Here is a 13,665-nt window from a genome sequence, read left to right on the forward strand (position 1 = left end):
ACGTATTTTGTTTAATGGAGATTATAAAACAAAGGGAACTAATTCAGCTTATTCAGTGTAGTAGTAAAAATGGTTCGGATGTTTTCACTTTTTCGGAAATGTAATTTATTCACTTTACGGACAATAAACATGCGCCACCTGCTGTCATAATTTGGTAACTTGCATTCTGCTTAGTTGCATTCTGCTTACTGCCTGTTGTTAATGACACTTAGTGGAAAAACCGATTATGACTGGTTTCAGGAATAATGAACACACAAACATTGGATAGTCACCAAGCATGTTGCAACAATCATCAAGTATAACCGAAAAGACAACAAGCATGTTGAAATTGTAGTGAAGCATATTAGAATAAACATCAGGCATAATGTAAATATTCACCATGAATGATGTAATGTTGCAACAATCATCAAGTACAAACAAATAGACAACAAGCATGTTGGAATTGTCATGAAGCATATTAGAATAAACATCAGTCATAATGTAAATATTCACCACAAATGATGTTATTTTTACCTAAATACCGTTCCATAGTGTCTGCTCTATAATTGTTGTTTTTGGTTAATAACTTTAGTTTGCATTAACCAATCTTCATGTATTTGGGTATAGTCGGACAATGTTACTTTTACTTAAAATAGGAAAAAAATCCGCCTAATAACTTTAATTTGTATAGAAGCATTGCATTTATATTTTGTGTGAAACTAGCTTACATGTATGGAAACCTACTAGGCATTTCATATTGAGCTCTTCAGGTAAAGGTCAAGGTTTTTTAAAATGTAACCACGGTTTCTTCTCAAATGTATCTTAGGTTCAGAATGAGACTTACACTGATATTATGGTTGTCAATAAGCTTACCTAAAGACTTAGCTTGGTATTGAATTTGTGACCAGTATTAGGTAAAGGTCACTGATTATACAAAATAGAAGAACACTTTCTGCTGAATAACTTGAGTTTGGATAGAGGTTTCTCACTGAAATGTATGTGAAGTTAGCTGCCATATAGGCTGAGCTTGGGATCGCATATGGGCCCGGTGGATATATTGTCACGTAATCGAATGTACTTAGTGAAGATAAAACAAGTCTCTGATGTCGAAAATATTTCTTTTATTTTACTCTATTCCCTAACACCAAAATTGTACTATAGTAATTTCAAAGTCAAGGTAAATAACATAACATGAATAATTCCTAAGAGAAAGAGAGGTCCCGTCTGCCTATTTTGAGGGTTATTTATACTGATCCCGTTGTGTATTCGCTTAATTCGTGACCCACGCCTGTCAATAAGTAATGGACGTCAACGTGTGTATCTTGACGTATATAGACAGATGATGTATGATCCCTACAGATTTTACACCGCCTGTACTCGCGGGCCCCTATGTAATTTGACAAGCCAATTTGTATTCACAGGTGTATTCACACCTGGAACACGTATCGGAATGTCAGTCCTCCCCGCTTAATATATTTACTAATTGTTTATATGCATTTTACGAGTCACGAATCTTATGTTTTCTGGTCCTCCCCGCTTAATGTATTTACTAATTGTTTATATGCATTTTGCGAGTCACGATTCTTATGTTTTCTGTTAGTTACATCTCGCTGAAATATTTCTATTGACTTTTCATAAAGTAATATATTCATTATACCCCATTACATTACACATCTACATAATCAATTTTCAAATTTCATTACACCCTACCCGAAGGTTCTATTTCCTAAATTAGTTTGTTTATACAACAATAACACGACAATAACAACACAATAATGTACAATGAGATAAATTCTATTATTATATATATTATATGTATACCCTACCCGAAGGTTCTATGAGATAAATTCTATTATTATATATATTATATGTACATTACGTTACACAACTCACTCTTTCAAATGAATTTTTTCTATTATTATATATATTATATGTATACCCTACCCGAAGGTTCTATGAGATAAATTCTATTATTATATATATTATATGTACATTACGTTACAATATGTCAGTGTCTCAAATGCTGAAAAGAAAAAAGGTCCAGTTCATTTACTTGAGTTTGGCTGGAGGTATTTTTCTGACATTCTACAGACCCTTCTTGAGATTACACATTAGTTTTTGACAATGCTGCTTCAGCGAGGCAGCTTGTCTAAGTTATCATACAATGAAAAAATTCTTCACAATGACGACCTATGTAAAAGACCGAGCCAGTCCGATTGAGTTTGCTAAATTTTCTCAATCGGCATACCTCACTGATTATCATTAATAAAGGTAAAGGCAGCTTGGTTCCCGTCCTCTTTCAAATTTATCGAGAGGTTTGGGACAGGAATCAGACACGAAACTGCCAGGTGGATCTTCAAACGCTGTGACGCTGGGAAAACCCCAAATGTAGTTATTTTTAGATTTGATCTAGAATGTAACCTGCCTCCCAGTTTAGCTGAATGGGTCAAGTTCCCCACGGGTACTACTTCCACGTACCCCCAAATTTTATTTCATACCCAAAAAATTTCCTACCCAATTTTTTTTTCGTATCCAATTTTTTTCGTACCCATATTTTTTTTTTGTACCAAATTTTTTTTAACCCAATTTTTTTTCGTACCCAATTTTATTTTTTTTTCGTACCCATTTTTTTTTGGCATCATTTTTTCGTACCCACAATTTTTGTACCCAAATTTTTTTTCGTACCCAAAATTTTCGTACCCACATACACAATTGTGGTGATGTCGATAAACTTAAATTGATGCTTTTATATCCATCCTCTTCAAAAGCATGGTCACACCTGCAGTACTATCAGTACTTTGATTTTTAAATAGATGAATAAATCTTAACATGTTGAAGATGGTTTCATCAGATTGCCATGTTTATTTTTGTTCCATTATTTTCTGTGCTATCATTTATGAAAACAGATTAATATATCATTTTCAAATCATTGGCATTTTTTGTGATAAATTGGCTCTTTTATTTTCTTTTAACTTGTTTTTATAATTATTCAAAACATTTCAAATAAATCAGTGATAAAAATCATGTCATGTAATTTTTCAAAAATACAGAAATCTGTAAGCAAGTCTGTTTAACCTCAAACCATAATTGATACAAAAATTGTACAAATACTACTGATTGGATATATTTAAACTAGAAAACTAGAAAAGTAATGTTCATGCCATGTCAATTCTTTATCCTGCATGAGTTAATTTCAAAATATATTTGCAGATGCCAATTATCTTTATTGCTTCTCTCATACCCTGGTATGTGACTGGCACATCCATGTTAAAATTAACTACTTGGTTATTTTCAGACACGGAAAGACTGTTGAAGAAGCAGAAACAGTTGCCCATGGCTCTGCGCCAACAACAAAACCGTATGAAAATTTCTAAGCTTAACAGATGATTAAATAGTCCCATCATAGCATATCTAACTTGTCTGCTTGGTTTGTGCAAATCATGCCCCTGTATTTAAAACGAGCCTTGCAAAAGGGTTCACAAGATTTATATTGACCTAACTTAAAAAATCTCTGCTGTTAGGGTAACAACTGGCCACGCCCCTTTACACAGGTGAGTGATCAAGGGTAATTTTTGCCAAGCAGTCTTTTTATTAGACAGGACTTAAATTGACCATATTAATTAGAAAATTGGTAGATTTGTATGTCACTGTTTCTTGGGTGTCATTAATGTGAAATTTAGTTCCATTAGACTTCAGCCACATCCGATATATCATGACCTGTCAATAAATTATATTACGCATATCTACTGTAGATTCTGTTTTTCACACACTTAATTTTGCTTTCTAGTTTTGGACCCTAAGCTTGTTACCCATCTTAATGAAACTTGTCAGAATGTATGTCTAGAAAAAATCTTGTGAAATTTAATCTGAGTAGAATAAAACAATCAAAGGCACTGGATGCAATCTTAGGAAAACCTTCTTACTATTGTAGAAGCCACATTTATGACTCAATCCTGATAAAACTTGGTCTGAATGGTAATCAGAAAAGTACCTTCAAATTGTATTTGTGGTATGTTGGATCAATTTCAAGGCAACTATTACTAAAAATAGAAACACAGTTTCAGCTCAATAACTTGACTTTGGATGCAGGCAAGATACTGTTAATATATGTAGTTAGACATTGGGAATGGGTTTCTAGTGAATAGTTTTGATGGTGGTTTTGCATTAAAGTTTTGTATGTAGGTTGCTTATGTCCAGACGTCATGGCTTATTTGGAGCCAGTTAGGTAAAATATATAATGTTGAAAATATCTGAAGGAAGGGAGCATTTTTTGTTTGTTTGTTTTATGGCTATGGTCTGAAACCTTATGAACACTCTCAGAGCCTCTTTTTTTAAATATTCATAAAACTTGCTCACAACATTTGTTCCCATGATTTTTGGCTGAGTTCATGGCCTTAATACATGGCTACCACCCCTGCGAAACGTTTTAGAACTGTTCTATAAAATTTCTAGAATTGTACTGGAACAAATGACTAGAAGTGTTCTGGAATCATCCTTAAAATGGTCTAGAATGATTTAGAACAGTTGTTGAACGTTAAATGAGAATAATTTGTAGAACAAATAGTTTTAAAACAGTCCTGAAGGTTTGTTCTAGAACAACTCTTGAGCCATTGTTCTAGATCTATTCCAGAATTGTTATTGTATAAATTTCCAGAACTGTTTTAGAACAATTGTTCTAGAAATTATTCACATTTAACGTTAAACAACTGTTCCTAAAAAATTCTAGTAGATTTTCAGTATGATTACAGAACAATTCTAGTCGGTGTGTTCCAGTACAATTCTAGAAATGTTTTAGAACAGTTCCGAAGGTTTGCTTCAAGAAAGTCTGGAACAAATGTTCTAGAACAGTTCTAGGACATTGTTCCCCTCAGAACTTGTAACTGAGAACTATTCATCAGGAATAACCTGATTACCTTGCCCAACTGGTGGGATGATTGATCTTAACTTCCATTATTAAATAAAGTTTATATAAGAAAATATATAAACTTTATTTAACTACAACAATATACTTCAAATAGTTACACAATTAAAAAATAAGTATACTATTGTTCACACCAACATTATATATAAACAATAAGTATAATTAATCTTAAAGGAAAGTAATATCACACTGTTACACATATTTATTTTAAATATCATGAACAATTGTAGAACAATTGTAGGCCTTGGTTCTAGACCTGTTCTATATGTGCTCTTATTCCCCATTTTTTTTTGTAGAACTTACTTATTTGAAATTGAAGTCAAATTATCATTGTCGGAATTAGTTTATTTGAAATATGTAGATCTAGCACAATTGTAGACCTTTGTTCTAGACCTGTTCTATATGTGTTCTTATTCCCCATTTAGAACTTTTGTAGAACTTACTGGTTCTAAAAGAGTTCTAAATGTGTTCTAGAACTACATTTTAGAACATTTTTAGAAATTTCTTGAACTTATTTTGTCCTTGAAATGTTCTAAAAATGTTCTTAAGTTATTGGGACAGTTTCAGAACTAAGCCTTGTTCCACAAATGTTCTGGAATTATTCTAGAAAACTGTTCTGGAACAATTCCAGAACATAAGTTCTAGAATGTGAATATGGAATGTTATAGAACTGTTCTATATGTGTTCTTATTCCCCATTAGTACTTTTGTAGAACTTACTGGTTCTTAAAGAGTTCTAAATGTGTTATAGAACTACATTTTAGAACATTTTTAGAAATTTCTTGAACTTATTTTGTCCTTGAAATGTTCTAAAAATGTTCTTAAATTATTGGGACAGTTTCAGAACTAAGCCTTGTTCCACAAATGTTTTGGAATTATTCTAGAAAACTGTTCTGGAACAATTCCAAAACATAAGTTCTAGAACGTGAATATAAAATGTTCTAGAACTGTTCTTGATGTTCTAGATCAGTTCCAATTTCTAGAACAAATTTTCGCAGGGGCAGAGATGAATGCAATTTTCACTACATAGCAATAATAAATCATCAATTTTTCTCAGAATGTTATACACAAATACAAGTTATATCTTTTGAAATACACAGCTGTATGTGGGAGGTTATTGGTCATAGTAACTGTGAAACCTTATTAAATCTCATGGCAATTTGCGTATATTGGCAATACATGGTAGAAGTCAAACTCATTATGCAACATGCTCACAACATTTCACATTTGTGTTTTAATGATATCTCAGCTGATAATAAGTTTAAAGGTCTGTAGGCCGCTTGTCTAGATGATCTATGTCCCTGGGGTCACAACTGGTAATTGTTAAACAAAACCTTTATGCACAAAATAAAAAACATGTTTACAGGTCAGCTAACTTGGCCCTTATTATGTATATATGTTGTGCATGTTTTTTTAATTACTATTTAAATGTTTAACATAGTGGACAATCTAAAATTGGAATAAAAAGAAACCCACTAACCAGGGCTGGAACAATGCCTACCAATCAGGAGACTGATGCCAGGTATCATATTTCCTGTGTCCTCACATATCCTATTTCACGCCATTATAAGACACTATCAAACATTTTGTTGCTTACCTCCACAATATTGCTTACACTTCTGCATCTTTTGTTCATTTCTTATTCTGTTTTGTTTAGTTTTTGAAGGCATTCATTCATTCTCCGCATTCATGTATAAAAAAAAATATATCTGACAAATGCAAATGAAAACACTTGTGAGTATATCTTCTGGTTTTCAACACAGTCAAATGTTGGATATAACAAACTTGTAGACCTAGCTTAGGAATATTTGTGTGCCTAATTAGATTAAGGTCAATTATTTTCAAAATAAAAAAGTACAGTTGTTTCTACTCCATAATAGCTCACATGCAATGCAAATTCTAAAGAAGTCACATTTTTTTGTCCCAAATATTTACAGAATATTTGTTTTATTGTAACTAGACTGAGTTTGAAATAAATTATGGTGAGTTGAAAAACATTGTTAATTAAAATCTTTTTCTCTGAAAGCACGAAAGTTAGGGCTTTAGTATTTTGTTTTTAACTTCGTTTTGTTTTCCTTTACCTAATTTGTTCAAACCATCCTCCCCCTCCCCCACGTTTGGTCAAAATAGACCATGCCCCAGGGATCACATGATTTATCTAGACTTGTATAGTAAAACACTTAAAAAATGTTCTTCCACATAATTGCAAGGGTTTAATATTTGGTGCATAACATTAAATGATGGTATTGGTTTCAAAGGTTGTTAAAAAATTGCCCCTGGGTAAAATTTGCCCCATCTTAAGTGTTTCTCGTTTTCCTTATATTTATATAGTAAAAAAAATAAATCTCTTCTCTGAAAGCACATGATAGAGAGGTTTGGTATTAAGCATGTATCATTGAATGGTGGTCCTCTACCAAGTTTGTAAGAATCATGAATCTGGGATCAAAACTGGCCATGTCTGAGTGTAACATGATTTAAATAGTTAAAAACTTTTCTTTAAATCACTAGGGCCAGATGTTTTATAATTGGCATTTAACATATTTTGGTGGTCCTCTACTAAGGTTGTTCAAATCATGCCTCTGGGGTCCTAATTGGTCTGCCCTAGTTTATTCAAATCATACACATGGTTTCAAAACAAACCACTTGCAGGGGTAACATAATTTATAATGACTTGTATAGTAAATAAGATTTTAAAACAAATCTTATTCTATGAAAGTGCAAGTGTCAAGGGTTAAATATTTGGTGTAGAATATTTTATGGTTTACCTCTTTTAAGATTTTTTTATGCCCCCTTTCGAAGAAAAGGGGGTATATAGTTTTTGCACTGTCCGTCTGTCAGTCTGTCTGTCACACTTTTCATGTCCGCTCTCTGATTCAAATAATTTTAATCCGATCTTTACGAAACTTGGTCAGAAGTTGTATCTAGACAATATCTAGGTCAAGTTCGATTATGGGTTATGCCGGGTCAAAAACTAGGTCACGGGGTCGAAAAAACAAATCCAAGGGAAGTAATAAGCTTTAAATGGACATAATTATCTGACCTGCCAATATATATTTTTTTGTTAAATAAATCAAAGCTGTGCAGTAGGCGGCATTGTGTTTCTGACAAATACATCATGGTAAAAGGTCAAGATCAAGGTCATCCTTCAAGGTCTAAGGTCAAAAATACAAATCCAAGGGAAGTAATAAGCTTTAAAGGGAGATAATTATTCAATATTGAACATAGCAACTTGATATTTGGCATGCATGTGTATCTCATGGAGCTGCACATTTTAAATGGTGAATCTACACTCACAGTAGTGGCTTTTAATTATTTGCTACTAAAAATAGAGATTTGTTAGAGACAATTATTTTCAAGGGAAGTAATTTATATAATTATAAATCTCAGATTATATATTTCCTTACCAAGAATATAAGTTCTTTTCACAGTTACTATACAGTTTTTTTATTTTGATTGTTTATATATCTAATAATTGATTTGTCAAAAAAATTTTAACGCCCACTTTTTAAAAACAGGATGTATTATAGTTTCACCCTTGGCTGGCGGCTGGCGGGCAGGCACTCGGCGGGCGGCGTCCACAGCAGTGTCCGCTCTCTAATTCAAATAGTTTTCATCCGATCTTTACCAAACTTGGTCAGAAGTTGTATCTATACAATATCTAGGTCAAGTTCGAATATGGGTCATGCCGGGTCAAAAACTAGCTCATGGGGTCACTTAGTGCATTTCAAGGATTTAGCATGGTGTCCGCTCTCTCATTGAAGTAGTTTTCATCCGATTTCACCAAAGTTGGTCAGAAGTTGTGCCTAAATGATATCTAGGTCGAGTTCAAATATGGGTCATGCCGGATCAAAAACTAGGTCACGAGGTCACTTAGTGCATTTCAGGCATTGAGCATGGTGTCCGCTCTCTCATTGAAGTAGTTTTCATCCGATCTTCACCAAATTTGGTCAGATATTGTATCAAGACAAGAGCTAGGTCAAGTTCGAATATGGGTCATGCTGGGTCAAAAACTAGGTCACGGGGTCACTAAGTACAGTTCAAGGATTTAGCATGGTGTCCACTCTCTAATTGAAGTAGTTTTCATCCGATCTTCACCAAATATGGTCAGTGGTTGTGTCTAAAGGACATCTTGGTGAAGTTCAAATATGGGTCATTCCGGGTTAAAATTTAGGCCACTAGGTCACTTAGTGCATGTCAAGCATTTAGCATGGTGTCCAAAACCTTCAAACAGGCGTATCTTGTGACAGTTTGGCACTCTTGTTTTAAATGATATAATTATCATTTCTTTCCTGTACTAATTTGTGAATGGTAGGGTTTATTACATACCTGTGGACTTATGTCCATAGATACATGATGAACTCTGGCTATGATCTCTTTGATAAACCACAGGCCTTGGTTGTCAGTGATGTCTGACTTGGTCATTTTTGACTGTCTACAGACCCCCCCCCCCTCGGTTGGATTGGACAAAATCCAAGGGAAGTAATAAGCTTTAAAGGGAGATGATTTCTATACCTGCCAAATGATAAATAGAAATTTTATTTCAAAGCGGCGCAGTAGGCATTGTGTTTCTGACTAACACGTATCTTGTTTAAATCATGTGTCTGGCGTCAAATTTTGTCCCACTCCAGCGGTTACTTGATTTTTTATCCCCGCAAAAGGTTGAGGAATATAGAAGTGGCATTGTCTGTCTATCCCTCAGTCTGTCACAAAATTTTGTAAGGGCTATATCTAAAAAACTATATAAGATATCAACATGAATATTCATGGATAAATAAATATCAATGAGGAGACTGGTGCCATGCACAAGAACCATAACCCAACATTTCGTAAATAAAATGGATGGCCCTTTGTTTGTTTGTTTGTTGTAAATTTTCAGGTATATATCTAGATACAATACAAAATTTCAACTTGAAACTTCATGGGTGTATTTATATCAATGAGGAGAGTTGCCATGCTTAAGAACCATAACCCTATAAATTCTTAAATAAGAGTGTTTGCCTTTTTAGTTTTTTGTATGGTGTAACTTTTCAGGGCTTTATCTCAGAAACTCTAATAGATTTCCTTTATTAAACTTTATGAGTGTACAGATATGAATGTGGAGAATTGCAAGTTTATGATTATACGGTATATCAAGAGATATGCACCCATCCATATACAAAATGTTATTTGGCTGGGGTTATCGATTCAACAAACTTGCTTGTTTTTATGTATGTTTACAAAAAGAAATAATTTGTACAAATACTGACAAAGAGCAAAGAGCACAGAAAGTCTGTGTCATACAGAAAAGAAACTTAGATTAACGTTATGACACAAAACACAAATCGTCAGTGATAAGCTCATTATCACATTGGAGGCCCCATTTTCATCCAATTTTGTTGAAAATTGCTCAGATTTTTTTCTTGAAAATGTGGAGGATGCGTTCAAATATTGGTCACATGCGAGATAAAACTAAATCACCAGGGCAAATCTTTGAAAACCTTTGTTAAAACTGTAAGAGGGCACAATAATGACTGTATCTTGATGAAAAATTGTCATAATGTACATGTACATTTTTAAAATATAGGCCAAGTTCAAATCTGGGTTTTGTGTGTCCAAATTTTAAAAAGAATCTTGTTTTCACTGTAAGGGCCTCATTGTATCCTATTGAAACTTATTCAGAATTTAAATCTTAACAAAATTTAGGCCCGCATTGAATGCTTGTCATGTGTATTTTTTAAAACAAAATCACTAGGTTAAACCTTGTTATCACAGTAGAAGCCACATTTAAGACTAAAACTTGGTCACAATTTTTAACTTGACAACCTCTAGGCTAAGTTTTAATCTCGGTCATGTACGTCCAAAAACTTGGTGTCCAGGTAAATTCTTAGAAAAATCTTAATTTCTCTCTGGAGACCACATGTATGGTTAGAATGGTTATCTTAACAATACACGGGCAGAGTTGGAATTAGGGTAACACATGTTCAAAAGTCAGGTCCCAAGACCACACCTTGCTATAACTGTAGAGGCCACATTTATGTCTCAGTCTTGATGGAATTTTGTCAGAATGTTAATCTTTACAATATCTAGGCAAGATTGAATGCAGGTCATGTGCATCCAATATAGGTCAGCTTATCATTTCTGAGAAAAAACGTGTTTCTATGATAGAAGCCACAATTAATGACTCAATCTTGATACAACTGGGTCAGAATGTTATTTTTATAATTACTGAGCCAAATCATGTTGTTCAAAAGCAAGTCACCAATTCAAGTTTTGACAATTTGTTTACCTTGAACTCAGGTCAGTGCTTCAGGCCCATCATGGCTCTCTTGTTTAACTTAAATCTATTTCAGGAGAATGCTGCATGTTTGTTATATTAAGAAATATATCGATTTAACTGCCTTAAACACAGTTTGACTGTTTTGGTTCCAACTGCAATTCAATTTTTTAGTTACTTGTGAGTATGACTAAGATTTTCTGAATTAATGTCTGTTTTTCCATGGTTTACACATTTGTTTTTAGAAATGTTCATTTGGATTTACAATATTGTGAAATAAATACCTAAACAGAGTCAATATGTTTTCATTGATCGATTGCAGTATTGAGTATTATTCAAGTATGCACTGCTCAGTGACAAACCCTTCCCCCTTGAGGAAGGCAGCATGTAACAGTTGCGCTGAACAAGTGTCTGCATGTCTATTCTAAAATTCACTTCTTAGCAATTGCTTTGCTATATATTCAAAGATCTTTAAATAACTTTGAACAAATGGAAATCATCATAAGACCATTTGTGCATGTAAAACTTGTCTCCATTCTTTAAAAGTCAAGGTCATGAAGAGGTCTAAAGTAAAATTTAGCAATAACAAGCTTCAATGGGGGGAATCACGTGGTCAGAATTGAGAAAAACATGGCCGCCGATGCCTCGCTTAGATTGAAAAAAATGCCTATCATAGGGCCAGCCGGAAGGGGTTTCATAGAGTATCAACCATTTCCCTCTGGTTGGTCGGAGTGTGGAGATTACTCATGGAATATTTTGCAATTTCTTGAACCGTCAATTGCTGTTGTACACGCACTAACAATAATATCACTGTTTTCAAAATAATTAGCACTGTTTAAGTACCAGTTGTGCATGTGGACGCATTGTAACTTACAAAAAATGGATACATCGATTGCTAATGGCGTTATTTTCAAGGTAAATTTGAGTTTCGATTGGTTTTAACATGGCTGTTATACACGGACAACTTCTAGAACAACTGTTTTTGAGCACGCATATGTCAGGGAATACCGTTTTCTCCGCCGAATAAGTCTAAATCAACGTCGCATTGGCATGTTCTGGTAAATGTGGCTATACATATCTTATGTGTCCAGCAAAACACACATTTTAATTGAAAATTGCCATGTTTCTTTTAATGGAAATATTATAATGACAAGTTGTTTTTTTCATGAACTGCAAAACAAAACGAAACAGACAAAACAACATTCATGTATGCTAAACATATAATCAACGCATATAATTATGAAATAGATTTTCCTGGATTCTTTAAGTACTAACACTTTCCCAATAAAATAGTTCAGTATTAAAACTATCAACATATTTATAACTGTTTTCAAAGAGTCAGAAGCTCAGAAAAAGTATAATACTGCTCACCTAGGCACCAAACAGTATTGAAAGGGCCTTGGGGGTTTGGAAGCGAACCTTTCATGTCCTTCATGGTAAGGTATGTAAGGAAATTATTTATATTATTAATGATACAATTTATTGAAGATTAAAAATAAAATGTATTTAATCAACAAAGATTGTTAATCGAAATTGACATCATCATATATTTCTAGGCAAATCAAGTCTATAAATAACTTAACATTATTTTTGCATGCCATAGACACGCTTCAGTTCTTAAATTCAACTTACTAATAGACGGAAAAATATGCTGAATATTCTAAATATGAATAAATGTATTGGATTTCGACATATTGAACAAGTCAATGTAACAGCCTGTAAAGTACTGATACATTACTGAATGCCAGCTAAAACAATTAAAACCTTTTTAGATATGTTTTTGTGTATCTGTTAGTGCTCATAAGAAATACATAAGATATTAGTAAATTGTTACACTCGGGGGAAAAAGTAGTTGTTACTATTTACTCTGCATCAAGCATTGGGGACAAATTTGACAACATTTTTAACAATGACTTTTGATGTAACATTATTTTTCAATATTATTCCTCCAATTTCTGTTTATAACAGATTAGAATGAAGCCTGCCAAGGTCAGCCGCATCATCATTGCCTGTGCTGTTCTTCATAATCTGCGGTTGATGTGGGGGAACCAGCAGTTGATCCGGAACCTTTAGAAGAGGTTGCCAAGGGAGATATGTTTCAGGCTGTATCGGATGGGAGAAGAGTTAGAGATACCATTGTCGCAAATTAATTTACTTAGGAAATTAACAGATTAATTATACTTTTTTTCATTATATTTGTGCTTGTACATATCTCGGAGTCATACACTGATAGTTTGGTTCCTTGTTTGTTTATGTGGGTTTAACAGCATTGGAACAACCATTCAGTGAACAAAATATATTATTTCAATGCCTATATAATATTTTTGAAACAATGTTTAGGTAATAACCTCATTTGTACTCACTCATTTTTGGATCTTTTTAATGAGAATATCAGTCTGTACTGTGATTCTTTCGTAGAACTTATCGTGTTTGTCTGCCAAGCTGTTCTGTTTGGCATAGTACACCATCTGCATTTCGCTCAGTGACCAGTATATGTTTAAATATTTTTGTTT

At 33.5% G+C, this 13,665-nt stretch overlaps 1 protein-coding gene across 1 annotated transcript in view; it reads left to right on the plus strand.

The window, feature by feature from the left end:
* LOC127878793 (coiled-coil domain-containing protein 18-like) overlaps positions 1-13,665 on the plus strand; it is a 109,219-nt gene that overhangs the window by 69,636 nt on the left and 25,918 nt on the right. The window contains exons 7-8 of the mRNA XM_052425322.1: positions 3,275-3,337; positions 6,341-6,421. Coding sequence (XP_052281282.1) covers positions 3,275-3,337; positions 6,341-6,421 — 144 coding nt within the window. The remainder of the gene's footprint in view (positions 1-3,274; positions 3,338-6,340; positions 6,422-13,665) is intronic.

Source organism: Dreissena polymorpha, chromosome 4 (assembly GCF_020536995.1).
Source record: "Dreissena polymorpha isolate Duluth1 chromosome 4, UMN_Dpol_1.0, whole genome shotgun sequence".
NCBI classification, from domain to species: domain Eukaryota; kingdom Metazoa; phylum Mollusca; class Bivalvia; order Myida; family Dreissenidae; genus Dreissena; species Dreissena polymorpha.